Genomic DNA, 20128 nt, shown 5'->3' on the forward strand with positions numbered 1-20128 from the left:
GTTAGTAGGCACCGTCTTGTGACCTAATTCCGAGTTGTGTTTTCCTCCTGGGCATCTCCTTTATTAACAGAAGCTCGTAGGTGCTTCTCATGAGTTAGGCATTATCGTGTGTGCTTTGCTGGTTTTCACTTGCTTGACTTTCAAGGCGGAGTTGGGTACTGTTGTTACCATGCGCCGTGTGTGTATAGGTGAGGAAACAGGCTCAGAGAGATGCGGTTACCTGTGTGATGACATATCTGTGATGTGACAGGATGGACTGGTGTCTAGAATCTGTATTTTATTTTTACTTGGGAAAATATTTGCTGGTGAAAAATATGAAGTTGATTATATTTTTTCTTTGACTGCATCCAGATAATAAATTATGTTTAAATAGGAAGAGCAGAGTTGACCCATGTGTGCACACACACACACACACACACACACACACACACACACACACACACCAAGAGGCCCTAGTAAAATAGCCAGTATAACATAGATGGATTCCCCCAGAGCAATACTCATGTAGCCCTTATAGACTTAGATAGGTAAATTAAAGAAAATGACTTTTAAGAGTCATGCTATCACTTCTTTCGAAGTTTTATGGAGGCTCTCCAGGAACACTTACAACCTAAAAAAACTCTCTTGCTCAGCTGGAACAAAGTTGTCATTGGAAGCTGTATCTTCAAGACCACTGAAGAATTATTAGAGATATCCTCACCATCAAGTGAAGTGCTAGACTTGGTAATTCACACTTCAACCACACTTGCTCCTCAACAGTGGATGCTGATTCAAATTACACAGATAAATACACGAGCCCTTTCTGGAATCTGTGTTTAACCGCTGTCCAGTGCTGCTCTAGGGATCAAAAACATGTCAAATAGTGCCTAGTCTCCCTGCCCTAAGGTCATTAGAGCTTCTACTCTGTTTAACAGTGAATCAGTCATCAAGAAGGGTACGAGAATATGTGCTCCAAGAGAGAAAATAGTTATCTTGTCTAGTAGTTTTCCATCCCCTAGAACAGAGCCTGATACTTGGCAGGTAATCAGCAAAAAATATTTTAAGTGAATTGAAGATCAGATGGATTGATGAATGAATGGATACATGTATGAATGTGATATGTACCTTTTTCTCAAGGGAGCTTTTAGTCTACAGAGACAAACTGTAATTCAGATAGATAAAAGGTTTTATGTCTTTTTATTCCTTTCAGATTGTGCGAGGAAACTTTCCACATATAAAACTATTTCAGTCTGGGTGAAACAGATTTGCTCAGTTTTAAAATATATATTAGAAAAACATATGCTAAAATCCAAATTAAACAAGCTTTTATCTGCACAGCTCAGTTTCAACCCAGATTCGTTTAGCAGAGGTGAAAATGAATTCTTTCACAGAAATTATCTTACCATATTTCAGCATGACATTTCCGTATGGGTGGCATTTTTATGAGAAGAAACTGTGAAGGAGAATTAAGAATGGGATGGGGGAGACTGTTGAAGGTGTCCTCATCTTAAGAATGCCCCCCAAAACAGCAGAATGGAAAGAGATCAATAACATGCTGAGTTAATAGTAAGGATTTTAGAAGACAAGTTTTTATTTTCTTATCATCATAAAAAAACAACAGCATGTTTATATTTTTTAAACTGGGGGCTATTCAATTTGCTCAAAAATAAAGGAGACAGAGTGGATATACTCAACAAGGGAGACTAATCGAGAGCAGAATGAGTTTTTGTATGAAGACTAATGAATGCTAAGGAAGAGGAGGAAGGAAATGTCACTGTGTGGTGGAGGCGGTTGGGTTATTGTTTTAAGATTGAAAAGATGAGGTCTGAGGATGGAATTTCACTGAAGTGTATAAAACCAAGAAGGATATGAAATGTGCCCATTGATTTATCTAACAAATCCCAGTATCCTACACCCCAAGGATCTACTCAAAATTTAGAAGTGGTTGTTCTAGCAGGGGCTATAAATATGTTACATAGCAGATAATAAATTCAGAGTGCAAATGGTGCAGGAAGCTCCCTAATATGTCATTATGATAACTTATGAGATTTTTAATACATATCGCTAAAATTTACCCTTGATATCATGAGGGTTAGTCAAATGCTTATATAGCATGGTCCCTGATGAACCATCCACCAGAGAGAAACCTGCCAGACTTGTTACCTAGTTACATATAGCTTCCTTTTGATGGGGTTATTATGGAGACAAATGACAATGAAAGTGCCTAGTGACTTACATTTCCTATTTCTTAGGGGCTAAAAATTGTGACATGACCTGAATACAAAAAAAATTAGTAAGAAAATAAGAGTATGTAAATGTAAGTATCCTCCAAAACAACAACAATAAAACTGAATCATGTTTCTAATCCGATATACATCAAGCAGGGCATAGACAAAAGTGAGCGTGTGAAGTGAGATTCAAAGTTATTTCTCATTAGCGACAGTCAGAGATGGGGGAAAGCCTTAGAGGAGAAAGAAGCTGAAGTTTCTGACCAAAGTAGGTTTTACCAATTTGCTGAAATCAAATTACCATATCTAGAGGGCACATTCGGAGAAGGCAATGGCACCCCACTCCAATACTCTTGCCTGAAGAATCCCATGGAAGGAGGAGCTTGGTGGGCTACAGTCCACGGGTCGCAAAGAGTCGGACACGACTGAGCGACTTCACTTTCACTTTAGTATTCCATGGCATATATGTACCACAGTGTCTGTACCCATTCATCTGGTGATGGAGATCTAGGTTGCTTCCATGTCCTAGCTATTATAAAAAGTGCTGCGACAAACCCTGGGGTACATGCATCTCTTTTGGTTATGGTTTTCTCAGGGTCTAAGCCTGGTAATGGAATTGTTGGGTCATATGGTAGTTCTACTCCTAGCTTTTTAAGGAATCTCCATTCCGTAGTGGTTGTAGCAATGTACATTCCTGCCAACAGTACAAAAATGTTCCCTTTCCTCCACATCCCCTCTAGCATTTATTGTTTGTAGGTCTTTAATACCCATCCACAGTTTTTAATTGTATTGCTAATTACTTCAGGGCTAATTACTTCTCATTTTCTTACCATCCTCGATGGTGTTTCCACTCTTTCCTGAGGAAGCACACACAACTCAGAGTTGCCCAGGGTCTGGTCACAGGCTGTAAAACCAATGGTGATGCACACGTCCATCTCCTTACCACACAGGACATGCAGCCTTGGTGATGCTCCAGGTCCATGCTACCTGGGAACTCATCATGCCGGCTTGGACAAAACTGTCTTTCCATTCAGTCACTGGTGGTTTTACTATTAATAGCTGTGAGCAGCTTCACAGTTTGAAAAACAGTGAAACAAGGATCTAGTTTGGAATCCAGAGCGTTACTCCCTCTGATGAAATACAGAGTGGACACACGGCAAGACCAGTGCCAGGTGAAACAGACGCAGCAGCATGAATCATGTGTGCTCTGGGCGGCGGTTTCTGGATTGATGGTTGCAGTCTGAGTGCCTTTGTCTCTCAGGTCTGTGTTTGGGAGTCTGGGTGGTACGCGTCCATTTTACCCTCCTCGATTCATCTTTCTACATGGGCTGATAAATGTTCACTCTGACCACACTAAAGAGTCCTGAAACCTAACGTTGCCCTTGTTCATTTTTTTTTTCTTTTTTTGGTTCTTCACTCAGAATGAAATGGTGTACTCCTAAAAGATAAGCATTTTTTTTTATCATGTGTTTCAGCTTTTTAAAGAAACACCAGAAATAAGAACATTAGGGCTGACCCAGCAACTGTAATTAGAGCAACAGCACTTCCTTCCCTTTTCTAAATAAACTATTTCTACATACTGTGATTTTTTTTTTTTTTTAGATTTACAGAGAGTTATAAAGATATGGCAGAGTTCCTGGATATCTTCACCCAGTTTCTCCCACCATTGATATCTTCCATTATCGTGGTATATTTCTCAAAACTAAGAAAATGACATTTGTACATTACTATGAAATAGACTCTAGAGTTTATGTTGATTTTGCCAGTTTTTCCACTAATACTATTTTTCTGTCTCAAGATCGAGCTCAATGTACTGCTTTCATTTAATTGTCATGTCTCCCCAACTCTATGATGGTTTTCTATAATGGTTTCTGCCTTTATTTTGTTTTTGTTTTTTGACCTAAGGATCTTGAATGATACTGGCCAGCTATCCAGTAGACTATATCACAATCTGGGTTTGTCTGACGCTTTCCTCATTTAGACTGAGGTTATGGATTTTGAGAAGAAACATCACAGAGGCATAATGGCCTCCCTATCCCATAATATCAGGGCTATGTGATTGCTACCCTTCATCACTGGGTACGATCATTTAAGGAGTAAACTAAGTTTGCCAGGGTTTTACCATGAAGTTTGAGTTTTTTCCCCTTTGCATATACTCTTTGAAAGCAAGTTACTAAATCTAGCTCATTTCTGCTTCTCTACTTCTGTTTTTAGTATTTACAATCACTTCTATGACTCAGATCTAGCAGAATTACATTGCATTCTCTGTTAATTCTGTAACACATAAAGAATTATTGTACAAGGCAGTGTAGCCTCGTGCTTTTATCTGGATAGGGATATGTCCTCTTCCGAGGGCACAGAATGATTGCTCAGAGAGCCTTCACCAGGAAAACTTTTACAGTCCCCAAATTTCCCATCCCTTATCTTTACCCAAAAGACTTGAACCCCAGAAGAGACAGTTGACATATTTGAGTTATGACATAGGACAGTGGCAGAGAGGACCAGAGATGTCTCCTCTGCTTCTTCTTGTTTTGAGTTTGTTTATTTTATTTTCTAGTCATCCTTCAGTGGATTTATTTAAAATGTAATATTGTTATCTCTGTTCAAACACAGCTAGAGTAAGGAGGAAACATTCATAACTACACCGTCATGCTTATTAAGAAATAGCTACAGAATCCCAAACTATATATTTGTAATATAGAAATGTTTCAGTAAGTGTGGCATGGAGCTCTGAACTCTGTAAATTTTTTCCCCCCTCTGTCAAAATATTTACTTGTGAACATAGTATATCATTTACTCTTAACTTTACATAACCAAAGCTGTGAGAATGATGGTTTCTTTCTCACTGAAACTTCATGAATTTTTGTATTCCTGAAGGTAAAGTTCACAGTACTTTGTATTTTTATGTTAACATCCATTATATTGAAATAATTATTTTTGGTGAAATTAATTGTTGCTAGGAGTGAAATAGATAACTAATAAGGACTTACTGTGTAGCATAGGGACATATATTTAATATCTTGTGATAACCTATTAATAGAATAAAAAAGAATATATACATATATACACACACACACATATGGAAAGAGAGGGAGAGGGAGAACCGAATCACTTCACTGTATACCTGGAAGTAACACAACATTGTAAATCAACTGTACTTCAGTAAAAATGTAAAAACTAAAAACAGTAATTGCTCTGAGGAGGAAATAATAATAGGAATTTTCAAATACATTGAAATAAAAGTTATATACTAACATTACTGCTCCATCTTTTCAAACTTTGTTTCTTGGTTAGTTTAATTGATTTGTGACAGCTGTTTGCATACTAGACAAGCCAATCCTTTGTAATATTACTAAAAATATTGTCCCAGTTTGTCATTCGTGTTTCAGTCTCATTTATTATGCTTTTCCATACAAAAGTTTTAGTTCCAGTACAGTCATATTTATCAAGATTTTTCTTTGATTTCTGTCCTTGTCATATTCTTAGAAATGCCTCCTTACTTCGATAGCCTAGAATATAAGTATATTCCCCTCTGTTTTTCTTGAGCAGCTTTCAGAATTTTTTTTCACATTTATTTCTGCACACGCTGTTCTGGCCTGTTGTTCTTTATGTAGCCTCTTTGCAATACTGCACAGAAAGTTAAGCGTCTTATCCAGGATCACACAGAGACCATGTTGCTGAACCCTGTTTGACTCTGGTGAACCCTTGTGCTCTCATTGTCAGAGCTGTCTCTCAAGGTGGATATTCATAAAACTTTCTGGTGTATATTTCCATCCTAAGATTATTAAGCCTCCTGTACAAGGACAGTATATACCTTTGCTCAATGTAGACAATGCTAATGTTTATTAAGACAGTAAAATAGTCACAACAGGGGCTAGTGGCACTTGTCCTCCTCTTTATTTTTAGACTCTGTCTTTAACTGAATTCAAAGTACTTTATGAGCATCATCTGCTGTATTTCATATCTTCATGGTCATACTAAAGAAGAAGCATGTTCGGGCTACATTTTGACACTGGGGGGACATTTCAGAGACAAGAAGTGTTATAGTAAGGTCATGTAATCAGTAGTGACCTTGGCACAGAATTCTATTGTTTTGAACCTCCTGTATTCAATAGTGACCCTAATTGGGCTTCCCTTGTGGCTCAGCGGGTAAAGAATCTGCCTGCGATGCAGGAGACCTGGGTTGGGAAGATCCCCTAGAGAAGGGAAAGGCTACCCAATCCAGTATTCTGGCCTGGAGAATTCCATGGGCTGTATAGTCCATGGGGTTGCAAAGACTGAGTGACCTTCACTTTCACTTTCTAATTCTGAACTTTTTCTGTATCACGTTTCCTCTTTTATTAACTGTAAAGTTTTACTTTTTTATTTAGTTTTGGCTATACTGGGTCTCCATTGCTGTGTGTGGGCTTTCTCCACTTGCAGGGAGTGAGGGCTACTCTCTGCTTATTATGCTTGGAGTCCTTATTGCAGGGGCATCCTCATTGCAGAGCACAAGCTCTAGGGTGCATAGGCTCCGCTAGCTGTGGCTCCTGAGCTTCGTTAGTTGTGGTGCGTGGGCTTAGTGGCCCCACGACATGTGGAATCTTCCCAAAGGAAGGATGGAAGGCATCCCCTACATTGGCAGGTGAATTCTTCACCACTGAACCATAAGGGAAGGCCGTCATTGGGTTCCAAATTCAGTCTCAAATGTAGATGAGTCACTTTCAGAGGAAAAAGGGGAGAAAGAGAAATTTCTTAAAAAGTAGAAAAAGGAAGAGAGAGAAGAGACAGAGATAGGAGTCACTGTTGCTTCCTAGGATGATGAAACCTTAGTAACAGCAACTTCAGGGATTAACCCATTTGCACACTTGCCCAGCTACTAACTGATAGAGAATATAAGCTGTATCCTAATTGCAATCCCAAGATTTATTTTGACTACTTCAGAAAAAAAAATGGCATCCATCCTTCCTCTTACTTGATGCTGGTGAACATGTGAACACAGGTCAAGCACATATTGAGTTGGCTGGAAAGTCTGTTCAGGTGTTTCTGTAAGATGGTGTGAAAAGCTTGACCCAACATTTTGGCCAACTTGGTATTTTGCTTTAGCTTGTGTAGTAGCCAGGAGTCAAACTTAAAATAGATACTTTTATTATGGTGAACGAATACCTGTATCTTATTTTTCAGAATTTTGCACGCCTTTTGTTATTTTTGAATTACTGGATAAATTTACCAACTATAATTCTAATTGATATGGGTCTTTAGGTAAAGCAACACATTGAATGATTGAAAAAAAAATACTAACAAGACTTTTGAAAAGATCTACCTTTTCTGTAAGGATTAATATTGTTCTATTTAGAGTGACCAGGGGGAATACTGGCATTTGATGCGTATCCACAATTTATTATTATGTATTAAGTCTTTATTAATCAGTAATCTCTAGTGGTTATTTCTTTTGTTTTGTTTTGTTTTGTTTTTTTTTTTTACTTAATGGATTTGGAAAATGAATGTTACGTTCAGGCCAATAAGCTTCTTGTTTGGTTTACAGCTTTAGTACCATTTTCCTCACTTTTCTTTTGAAAAGAAAAAAGAATGAGCAAACAGGAGTAATCACTTCACTCTGGTTGCAATTTCTCCACACCACCATCTTACTTCCTAGAGAGGGGACTAGAATAGACCTAGTATATACGTTTAGAAGGACACATCCAAATAAGGGCCTACTGTATAGCACTGGAAACTCTACCCAAAGCTCTGTAGTGACCTATATGGGAAAAGAATCAAAAAAAGACCGGAGATACGCATATATATCTGATTCATTTTGCTGTACATCTGAAACTAACAGAACACTGCAAATCAACTATGTTCCAATAAATTTTTCTTTTTCAAAAGAGGGAGAGATCCAAGGAACCATCATTCATGCCCACACTCTGCTCCCTGTTGTTTCGTGGTGGCTTTATAGCAGTGAGATAAGGCTCTACTTGTATAAACTTGATTGAAATAAGTATTAATTTATTGTTGCTTCATGTCCTCCGTTATTCTTTTTTGTTTTTATTTCCCTTTGTTCTGGTAGCTATAAAATTCCAAGGTGAATAGATAGAGGTTAGAGCCAAGTATGTGGCACCAAGAGGCCCAGGAACCCTCCTCATCCTGCCGGGTCCCCAGCTTCAGTGTCCCCGCACCCACTCTCATCCTGTCCATAGGAGATATAACATCTGGCCAACCTGTCTGTCTGAAACTCTGATTCTCAAAGACACTTCATAATGTTGAAAGTAGCTGTCCTGGCAGTGAGTGTTTCCACTGCTACGCTTACACAGCACCCTTAAATATAACCTAAAAATCTATTTTAAATCCAGTGGACCGAGTTGAAAGTTTGCCATCAGTAGAACTCAGTGAACCATCAAATGTAATTGGAGTTTTGTGTTTTGTTTTGTTTTATTCCCTTGTTATTTGGTATTCTGAAACAGTAAAAGCAGTTGTTAAAAGTACCTGCAGTACTAAAGACCGTAACTTAAACCATTAGTTCTTATTTAATTTGCATTACCTTCAATTTGAAAAGACCCTGGTGCTGGGAAAAATTGAAGGCAGGAGGGAAAGGGGACGATAGAGGATGAAATGGTTGGGTGGCATCACCGACCTGATGGACATGAGTTTGAGTGAACTCCGGGAGTTGGTGATGGACAGAGAGGCCTGGAGTGCTGCAGTCCATGGGGTTGCAAAGAGTCAGACATGACTGAGCAACTGAACTGAACTGACTGACCTTCAATTTGGGCTTCCTTTGTGGCTCAGCTGGTAAAGAATCCACCTGCAATGTGGGAGACCTGAGCTTGATCCCCGGGTTGGGCATGTCCCCTGGAGAAGGAAAAGGCTACCCACTCTAGTAGTCTGGCTTGGAGAATTCCATGGACTGTATGAGTCCATGGGGTTGCAAAGAGTCGGACACGACTGAGTGACTTTCACCTTCAATTTACATTCCCTTGAGTTTCTTACTGGAAAAATTCAGTTACTTAACAAAAAATATTTAAATGCTCTAGCACAGAGCTGGTTTTTTTTTCTTAGCAAATGAGTCTGTCTGCTATTTTCATTGATTGTGACTTATTACCAAAGGAAACTGCATGGAAAAGCAGTGCTTCTTAAAGCCTGCCACGCTGATTTGTATCTTTAGATTATCTGAGCTGTGTTCTCTGGATGTTCTCCATGGTTGGCGAAGAGAGCTGCAGGGCAGCTGGGGCGAAGCACTATATGGTTGGGATGAGGTGAGTGACAGTGAAGTCCCACGAGGGTTGGAAGGAGCGGTGCCACTTGTCAGTCTTTATCCCTTGAGGAAGCTCTGATGAAGGGAAATGATTGAAACGGCATGTTTGGGGTCCCTAGCATGGAGAAAAATAAACAATGCCTAGGAATTCAATGACATCACCTCAACGGAAAGCCTGGAAACAAAGGGAGCTGGGGGTTGGATAGAAGCCTAGCTTTCCTGCAGTTGGTGAAAGGTGCTAGGGAGAGACGTTGATGGGAGAGATGATTACAAATGTCTCATGAAGCCCTGGAGCAGTGACAAGATGAAAAGGGTACCATGATTAGCAAGGATATCCAGGGAAGGAAAAAAGACCTGAAATGAAGCAAATCTTAGAGGAGGGGACATGTGGGATGAGAAAAAGGGAAATTAAAGGATGATTTTTCTTCCCCCCTCTCTGTTACCTGGTAAAGGAAAAAGGGAGAGAGATTGAGGGACCAGGTTCTGTCCTTGGATATAGGAAGCACTCTTCTCTCCATATCACTTGACCTATCAGAGCCCCAATTGTTCTTAGAGCCTTTCTAGTAGGATTTCTAGATTTCTAGACAGACAACTTGACACTGGGCCAGCCAAAACAGACTTTCTGCTCCCTGTGTCTAAAGACAGAGAAATTTAAAAACCACTATTTATTGAATACAAAGTATAGACTTGAGACTGCGCTGCCCTTAAAATCCATCTCTCACCATCACTTAACCCTGTGTATTAAATGTTTTGGATCAGTTTTTAAATGTGGAAAATAAGCTTTAGAGAAGATAAATAACTTCCCATTTCACATAAATTTAAAAAAAAAAACAGAAAAATAGAAGTCACATAGTCACAAAGCTTCAGAGCTGAGATCTGACATCTTATCTATTTAATCATGATTTTCTAGTCACAACCATTTGTTTACATAAATAATAGATTGACCACCTCCAAAAACTGCCCGGCCCTTCCTACATTTTGGATAAACTCTTTAAAAGGTATTTTCCTAATTAAACAAAGGGAAAAGAAAGAAAGCATTAAAAGCATACAATGTATGTGTTTACATATATACAGTGTATAGCTTTGACTAAAAACATTCATTCACAAAGGTGCTGGTTGACCAATTCACCAGATACTGTTTTTTCTTCTCATTTTGTCTTTTGAAAAGATTTTAAGTTCTGAGAGATGTATGTAGCTCTCTCTGCTGAGATGATAATACTTTCTAGAATTTGTTTTTCTTATCTCTCTGGGTGGCCATAGGTAATTCTTCTTAGCATACTACCTTGGTCTGGCAATTCTCTTTGATGTACAATCCTGGGATAAGCATCACGTTTCTTATAATAGATCCCCAGATCAGGACAAACCAGCTTTCTTGGCTTCTTTTCTGGAAGTGTTATCACTCTTGGAAATATTCCCACATAAACATAACTTTTATGATTGTTTGGCACATCGTTGGATTTCAGAAAGTTATTTCCCCACTCCATTTGATCCAAAATGAAGTATTTTCACCCCAACCTACATTCCCTGGAAACCTTCCTCTGAGCTCAGTTTTTCACTCCACTTTGTGATTTATTTGTTGCTCTTATTGAGTCACTAAGTTGTGCCCAGGTCGTTTGCGACCCCTGTGGACTAGCCTGCCAGTCTCCTCCTGTCCGTGAGATTTCCCAGGCAAGAATACTAGACTGGGCTGCCATTTCTTTCTCCAGGGCATCTTCCCTACCCAGGGATCAAACCTGCATCTCCTGCATTGACAGGTGGGTTCTTTACCGTGAGCCACCAGGGAAGCCCTGATAATTTATTCACAGAGCAATAATGAATAACATAACCAGTTTGCAGTGATAGCTCAGTCCCCTGCCTGTGCCTAATCTCAAATACCCGTTTTCATGGTGGTATTAATGAAGTAATCTAATCAAGTCTAAACATTGTAATTTGACAAATTTGTAAAGCCTTTCATTTAGCTAATATTGCAGAAATGACTAAATACACTGCAGTTTAGATTTGGAGTTTAAGCTGTGGTGGATGGTTTAGACCTGGTTCCTACTCTTACCAAGCATCTTCTTTAGGATAGGATGCCGAAGCATGAGTAGACCACCGCAGTGCGGCGGCAGAAGCATCCTGCTGCTGCTGCTGCTAAGTCACTCCAGTCGTGTCCAACCCTGTGTGACCCCATAAACGGCAACTCACCAGGCTCCCCTGTCCCTGGGATTCTCCAGGCAAGAACACTGGAGTGGGTTGCCGTTTCCTTCTCCAATGCATGAAAGTCAAAAGTGAAAGTGAAGTCGCTCAGTCGTGTCCGACTCTTAGCCATCCCATGGACTGCAGCCCACCAGGCTCCTCTGTCCATGGGATTTTCCAGGCAAGAGTACCAGAGTGGGTTGTCATTGTCTTCTCCAAGGAAGTGTCCTGAGGGGATGCTTATTCTCGTTCTGTGAAAGCTCAGCAGAGGCACCTAAGCCAGGATGGGGATCAGTGAGGTGACTCCTAGACTGAACTCTGAAAAAGCCATGTCAGAGCCGTAAAGCAGTTGGGAGGAGGAAGGCTATCCACCTCAAGTTCAGCACCGGGAGGTAGCAGAGGTGAAAGCCCCAGGTTTTCATAGGACCCAGAAAATTCAGCTTGGAGAGCTGAGAGGTAGCAGGGAGCGAGCCTGCAACCCCAAGGCCTTTGGAAACACCTCAAGGCTAGCTCTTCCACCCTAGAGACCTTCATCTTTATCAGGCTTACTGCTGTTCAAGGCAACTGTAAAAGTAACCTGGGATGGAAGGCATGTGTTGGAGGTGGGAAGAGATGGGTCATTGAGGGCAAAGGAGGGGCAGGGAGATTCCCAGGCCAGTCTTCCTCTCTGGAATCCGGAAATAGATTGAAACAGGTCTTCGTCACCCCTTGCCTTGCACATCCTCTTCCCTCTGTGAATATCAAGTCAGTTTATGACTGAATGCATCCATTGATTTGTCAAAGAAAATTCCAACATGTATCATTCAATTCCATAGCACTATTACTATGGACAGTTTATAGATTGATCAATTAAATAGGTTTCTGGGAAAAGACTAGAAATGATTTAGAGGAAAAGTGTGGTCTGATTTCTGAACAATCGCCCTGACAAAAAATTTAGAATGGAAATTGTTTGTAAGAGACTGCCTCAAACTTTATAATTGTCCTACATTTTATATACCTTATGTCTTCAAATTAGTTCCCTCTTCCTTTAAGACAAAATTCATGGTTTAAAAACAATTCTTCACTCCAAGTATAACAATAGGAAACTGTAGACATTTAATAAATGTTGGTGACTTATGTTTGGATACTAACCCAATATAAATTATTTTATGTAAAGACTTAGATTTAATGAAATATTATAGAGTTAATTAATTGCTGTCAAGTATTAAGTGAAAAATGACTTAAGATCACTATTTTTAATTCACATTTCATAGCTTTACTAAATTTTTTAATATACTAGCTCAAAAGCCATGATTCTTTGAATTTTGAAAATAACATGAAACTTTAGAAGAAAATGTTAGTCTTTGTCTTTTCAACTCTATATATACAAACATTTTTTGGTAAGCTTGTGAAATTAATTTGTGAGCTATAAAAACTGCAAACTAAAGTTTAAATGTTACCTACTTATCCATTTAGACAACTAAATAGATGTTTGCCCTTAGCACAGTTAGATGATCCTGTCATTTTACTGTTCTCTATATTTTATTTAAAAAAATATCAAGTTAATAAAGAAACACAGCAAATAATGTATCTGGTTGAGCTGCATTTATGATGTTTTAGTTTATGACATGCGGAGTAACAGGGAAGTGAGCCTATTGGTTTTTTGTTTAATGCAAATTAAATATTTTTGTGTTTTTATGAATATATCTTATCTTTCATATCTCTTACAGAGTTACAGGTTGAGCACTGAGAATAAGCTTGGAGAAAACTTAATGTCCGTAAACACTGTATATTAAAAATCTGATGGAAAAAATGTCTTTGATATTTAAAAGGGAATGTAGCCTTACAGAAAAATTAACCCAATATTGTAATTGTTATCAATGCTATTGCAATGACCTCACAAAAAATGTTATTTAATGATTTAGGTTTTAAAACTGTTCTTTAGATTTATATTATCCTCTGAAATCATCTCCTGTTTTGGATTTTGCTATGATAAAATTTTTTTAAAAGAGATCCTTTAATAAAAGAAAGAAGACTAGGTTATAGTGTGGCAAATTCACCTCTTCTTCTCCATGACAACAGATAAAGAAGCTGTAGCCATGACAACAGTAATGGGCCAGGGAGATTAGGGGCAGACTGGAGATTAGGCCTCCAAGAGCAAAGAAGAGAAGTCCTGATTGGCTCTTTATTGAGACCTTATGTGAAGACAAGTTACTGTTGAGAGAAAGCATGGAGGATTAGCAAGAACAAAATGATTGCCCCTGTATCAAGTAAGAAGTCTTTCTTTTGTTAAAAATCTGTCCATTCCTTTTCATATAACAACTGTTGAAATTGAGGTAAACAGTCCGTGATTAATTTTAGTCTGATCTTGATTTGATAAATCGAGTCTAAACTAATTGTGTAAGAAGATACTTTGGAAGCCTGGAGTGAAAAGCATCTGAGTGAACCCCCCCACAGATCCTTACTCCCCCAGCAGTTTCCTTCTTGGCAGCCCCTGAAGGGTGGAGAAACCAGCTCATTTTTGATGTGGTACTCCCATAAGCAGAGTGCTCTTGGGGAAGAAGGATTTGAAAATTTATCTCCTGTTATTTTAAAGCTTATCTTTTTGACGTCTTAAAAATTCTCAAAAGATTTTTCCAAGTCATCATTGTTTACATTTTGTTTAAAAAATTTTTGTAAAAAAACAAAGTCTTAAAAGGATCCCATATTCTTTACATTGATGAGATGTATAGGTATTACCTTTGAGAAAATGTACTGTCTATGATTTCACATGGATGCCTTGATAATGGGGGTATTCATTATTTTTGGAGTAATAAATTTATAGACATGAGAGTATTTGGTCAAATGGTGTGAATATTTTTTCATTTTAAAGCCTTTTGCCAAATTGAATTCTAAAGAGACTGTATTCTTATAGACTTCAGCTGACAGCATAGAGCTTGCCATACCCTGACTAATATTACACACGGACATTCTTTAAAGTCTTGCTACCCTGACAGATTTTTAAATAGACTTTATTCTGACTTTTAGATTTTATTTAAATGTTCATTTCTTTTATTATTTGTCAGGTTGAATCTTGCTTTTAATAAAATTATTCATTATTTGATTTTCAGACATTCATGTTTATGATAGATATTAAATGTATGCCTGTTAGCTATTCTACAAATAGTATGAGTCAGTCTTTACAGAGGAAACACACCTAAAGTCAGTCAAGAAGAAAGGAGGATTTAAGTGAATGAAACGGACTTGTTTAAGTGGGAACTGCCTGTGCCGCGGCCCTGGGGAACCGCAAGTGGCTCAGCCTGGAGAGAGCATGATCAGTATCAGCATCAAAATGCAGTGTGCATCCAGGCGAGCCCCACGAGGAGAGTGGCCTCATCTCCTCGGCCCTAGGAGGGCTGCAGAGGATAGGTGCTTGCTGAATATTTGCCGAGGGAGTAGAGCTAATGTGAACTTGAGCAAGTCTTTGCCCAAAGCTGTTATTTTTCTGGCAACAGAACACCTGAGGCTGTTGTGCGGGAAGGCGAATGCTCTGGAATTACACTCAGCTTACGGTGGAGGAAGTAGGTAGATAAACCCCCCAGTGTGTGTCTCCAGGGGCCTGTGCGGCCTTGGCTCCCAGAGTCCCCAGGGAGGGTGCGCTTCAGTCACCCTCAGTGGCAATCCGCCAGGGGGCTCCCTCTTTCCTGCTTTCCCTCCCGGCCCTGTTTCCTTCCCGATTCCTCACGGTCTTTCCTGGGATCACCGTACAAACAAAGCGTGCGCCCTTAGGGCGTCTGTGCGCGGGAAGGCAAACCAAGAAAAACGACAGACGGGAGCAAGGCCGGCCGGCAGATTGAGAAGCTCGCGTTTCTCTGAGGTAACGAGGAAGCACAGAGGAGAAAGAGGAGAGAGTGATGAGCCGGTGTGTCTTCATACACGTTGATGCTGGTCGCTGTACAGAGAATGAATTCAAGGGAGATGAGTGGAAAGTAAACGGGGGAACTGGAAGACCGTGGTGGCGAGTCTGGTGAGAGAGAATGACCGTGTGGAGAGAAGCAGAGATGTGGAGATGAGGTAGAACAGAGGTAGCAGGTGCCTCCATGAAGGGGAATCCTTGCAGGCGCGAGTGAGGGACAGTCAGGAAGAGGGGATACATGTTTAGGGTTGTAGGCTACAGATTTGAGAAGACATGTAGACACAGCTAGGTCAAGCGGCCCTGGAGGAGCAGCAGCCTGAGGCGGAATGATAAATTCACTTCAGCATGAGAGTTTGAGCTGTCCACGGTGTGCGGAAGCAAAGGTTTTTGTCAAGGAGCTTAACCCCGGTATTTTTAACAGAGATGCTCCTTACCTGGCATCAGTCTGTCCCCTCCCCTTATTACTCCATCATGAAAGTTGACTCACCACCAGTCTTCCATTCATTTCAAATACCGTGCTGATCAAGAAAGCAAGGGGGGAATTGTATCTGCAAAGAAGCTGGCTAAGAATCTGTGCAGCGAGAAATAACCGAAAGCTTTTTGCAGCTCTTAAAAACCTCTCTTTCTAACTGTCTTGTAAACTGGTTAAGTTTCCAGGACCGTTGGGAAATAAGAGAACCCCCTGCCTCCCAAATGGATTTTCCAGTGAACAGGAGTTTAGTTCACAGCAGGAATGCCCACTCAACTAGCCCCTGGAGAAAGTAAATGCAAGAATGGAGACTAACTTTAGTAAGAATTAGAGAAAATGGCCCACCAAAGCCAGTTTGAAGATTAAATGTAGACAAATGGGTACTTGTGCTTTGGGGCCAGAAATCACCTGTCAAAATGAAATATATGTTCCTTAGACTTGGGGACTTGAACAAATAAGAAAATGGAAATATCCAGCAAATATTAATTATGAATTCACAAACACATATACACACACAAACATATTCTCATTTAACTGCAAACATCTGTTAATGATTATAAATGCCCCTAAGATATTTGAAAAACCAGTTTTCCACCTGTGGATGATTCAGTTATTCCTATAAATAACAGTCATTGAATTTGGATATAAATATGGTGATACTCAACAAGTATGGTACAATGGTAATTCTTGATGTCCAGTGGAATTTTCAGACTTTCCTTCTATAATCATTGCTAGTAGAATTGCTTCTACTTGTTATATCTTTCAACATTTAGTTTGCTACTTTTAATTTCATGTGCTCATTGGAAACAGTAAAACAAGGTCCTTCACATTGTATCTAGAATGATGTAAAGGGGCAGTTGGAAAGGAATAAGATTTTATAGTAACTGCTTGGTTATCTAAAGCATGTATCAGTACTTGGAAAAAATTTCCTGGTAGGCCAGTGGTTAGGACTCAGTGCTGCTGGTGCCTGGGTTCAATCCCTGGTCGATGGACTAAAATCCCACAAACCACGGGGTGTAGCCAAACCTGTAGTAAGTCTATATTCCCTGTTTTATGCTGAAACTGAACATTTTTGCCTATGGTCATGAATCCCTTTTGCAGTAGAAACTGGCCATATATGATAGAATCGTGTTGTTAGTTTGCCAATATTTTATGAACTCCAAGAAATCCTAATACATTTTTTATTGAGATATAGTTGGTTTACAATATTGTGTTAGTTTCAATTGTTCAACAAAGTGATTTGGATATATATTTTTTTCTGAAATATATGTGTGTGTTATATATATGTATTTTTTTTCCCATATAGGTTACTAAAAACAAATTCATTATAGTTCCCCATGCTACACAGTAGGTCCTTGTTGGTTATCTATGTTATATATAGTAGTCGGGGAGGGATAATTTGGAGTTTGAAATGAACATAAACACTCTAATAAACCTTCGATTCCGCTGCTGTGTCTTTGGTTTCTCTTTCCTTCCTTTCTTTAGAATGGATGGGAATGCACCATTCTGCATTTGCTGATGGGCCTTCCTTGCCTTCCTGCACATTTCCTGCCCATGTCCCCTCACTTCTGACACCCTCCTCTCCTTCCTTTTTAGCCATCCTGAGCTCCAGCGTCCTCCCATCCGCTCCCAGAGACGTGGTCCCTGTCCTGGTCTCTAGTCGGTTTGTCCGTCTCAGCTGGCGCCCACCTGCAGAAGCAAAAGGGAACATTCAAACTTTCACGGTCTTCTACTCCAGGGAAGGTGACAACAGGTAGGTGCAACCAAGAAATTCAGCTTAACCCACCACGTCTTCAAATGTAGACTGTGGGGTGATGGTGGCCGGAGGTCTTGAGCAGGATTTTGGAGACCGTGAGAAACCTCTGCCCTCTGCCTTTCACTTGTTATTTAGTGGAGATAATTGAGTTGCTTGTGTGGCTTTTTTAAAGCAGGATTGTGTACAGAAGCAAATTCAGGGTTTTTTTATTTTCAGTACATTGAGTCTACTCATAAAAACATTCTAAAAATGTACAACGTTTCCTTTTAAACAAAATATAGTAAAACATTTTTTTAAAAACCCAAATAGACTATTTGACACTTACAATTCAAAATCAAAGTAGCAGAATATTAAATATTTACAAAACTGTATCTTTAAAGATATGTGTAAAGTTACATGCAATTGAGTTGGCATAAAAGAATGGCTCAAAAATGGGAGATTTTCCCTCATTCCTAAAAAGAAAATACATCCAGTAGAAGCTGTGTGCATGAGTTTTTTAATTTCAGTACCAAAGCCTCTCTTTGTGCATCTAAGAACTTTAGATGTATGAGGGGCTTCTTATAACAGCAGGGTGAGGTGTCCGGTGCAAATTCAATTATTTATAGAAAACTTCTTTGAAAAAAGACAAGCGTGTAAATATATGCTATCAGGCTTTGTTTAAGTCTCTTTGATTGTCAAAGTGTTAAACAGAATTCTTAATTCTTAATTAAGAATTAAGCTACGTATTGATAGAATCAAATGTGGGAGAACCAGTGTGGTGAGGTTGCAGTCTCAGCTCTGTCACTGACATGAGGCGATCTCCAGAAAACCACATAACTTCTCTGAGCCTCGTTTCATTCTTGAATAAAGAGAAGCTAGTAGTACTTACCTTAAAAGTTTTTGTTATGATTAAATTAGGTTACAATTATAAAAGTCACTCAAGAGCAGGAGTCTTTAATGTTATTGTCTAGGCAAAGTTACAGAGAAGGCAATGGCACCCCACTCCAGTACTCTTGCCTGGAAAATCCCATAGATGGAGGAGCCTGGTAGGCTGCAGTCCATGGGGTCGCTGAGGGTCAGACACGACTGAGTGACTTCACTTTCGCTGTTCATTTTCATACATTGGAGGACATGGCAACCCACTCTATTGTTCTTGCCTGGAGAATCCCAGGGGTGGGGGTGTCCCAGAGTCGGACACAACTGACGCGACTTAGCAGTAGCAGTAGCAGCAGGCAAAGTTCAGTTCACTTCAGTCACTCAGTCTTGTCCAACTCTTTGTGACCCCATGGACTGCAGCACACCAGGCCTCCCTGTCCATCACGAACTCCGGAGTTTACTCAAACTCATGTCCATTGAGTCAGTGATCCCATCCAACCATCTCATCCTCTGTCGTTCCCTTCTCCTCCCGCCTTCAATCTTTCCCAGCATCAGGGTCTTTTCCAATGAATCAGCTCTTCACATCAGGTGGCCAAAGTATTGGAGTTTCAGCTTCAGCATCAGTCCTTCCAAAGAATATTCTGGACTGATTTCCTTTAGGATGGACAAAAAGTTTTTATGATTAAATTAGGTTGCAATTATAAAAGTCGCTCAAGGGTAAGAGTCTTTAATATTATTGTCTAGGCAAAATTGCACTGTATATATCTGGTTTCAAGATTACAAGCTACTGTTGTAATTACAAGCTTCTTGTTGTTTTATTTTGTTTTCTGATTTTTTTTTCTTCTTTAAAGTGTTTCATGATTTTAAGGCTTTGAAGTTTGATTTGTAAGTCTATAATAGATATTGGTTAAGTTCTAGTCTATAAGAATAAACTATGTATAATATCTCATTTTTTTTAATTCATTACGCTTATTTTATAGTCTACATTTTACCATTCTAATATCTGCTGTCTTTGTGTGTCTTATGTTTCTTCTGACTCTTTTTCATGGGAGCTTATTTTTCTTCCCGTGTTTGGGCGATTCTTGATTGTGAACTCTAGTCCTTAGATATTTGTCTGAGGGAGTTTTTGAGGCCCAGATTTAAAGTACATTCTCCTGGGCAGATTTGCTTTCCCAAAATGAGTCCATGTTAAACCAAGTTTCTGTTAAGATGTATTTGGTCCATGCAGGCCTCAGGTGCTTAGTCCCTCAGTCGTGTCCTATTCTGTAACCCCATGGACTGTAGCCCACCAGGCTCCTCTGACCATGAGATTCTCCAGGAAAAAATACTGGAGTAGGTTGCCATGCTCTCCTCCAGGGAATCTTCCAGACCCAGGGACTAAGCCCAGCTCTCCCACACTGCAGGAGGCTTCTTTACGATGGAGCCACCAGGGAGGCAGGTCTCATACTGATATTTCACTAGTTATCAGAAAGTCCATTAAGTATTTGTTTTTCTACCATTTTTAACATATCAACTTAAGTGGGTAAATGCAGACTTGAGTTAAGCAATTTTAAGAGGGTTTTTT

General features: G+C 39.5%; 1 protein-coding gene across 1 annotated transcript in view; it reads left to right on the top strand.

Annotated features, from left to right (window-relative positions):
* Window positions 1-20128, top strand: part of DCC (DCC netrin 1 receptor) — a 1287746-nt gene that overhangs the window by 826561 nt on the left and 441057 nt on the right. The window contains exon 8 of the mRNA XM_069569336.1: window positions 17550-17706. Within this exon, the coding sequence (XP_069425437.1) occupies window positions 17550-17706 (157 nt within the window). The remainder of the gene's footprint in view (window positions 1-17549; window positions 17707-20128) is intronic.

The sequence above is a fragment of the Ovis canadensis genome, chromosome 23 (assembly GCF_042477335.2).
Source record: "Ovis canadensis isolate MfBH-ARS-UI-01 breed Bighorn chromosome 23, ARS-UI_OviCan_v2, whole genome shotgun sequence".
NCBI classification, from domain to species: domain Eukaryota; kingdom Metazoa; phylum Chordata; class Mammalia; order Artiodactyla; family Bovidae; genus Ovis; species Ovis canadensis.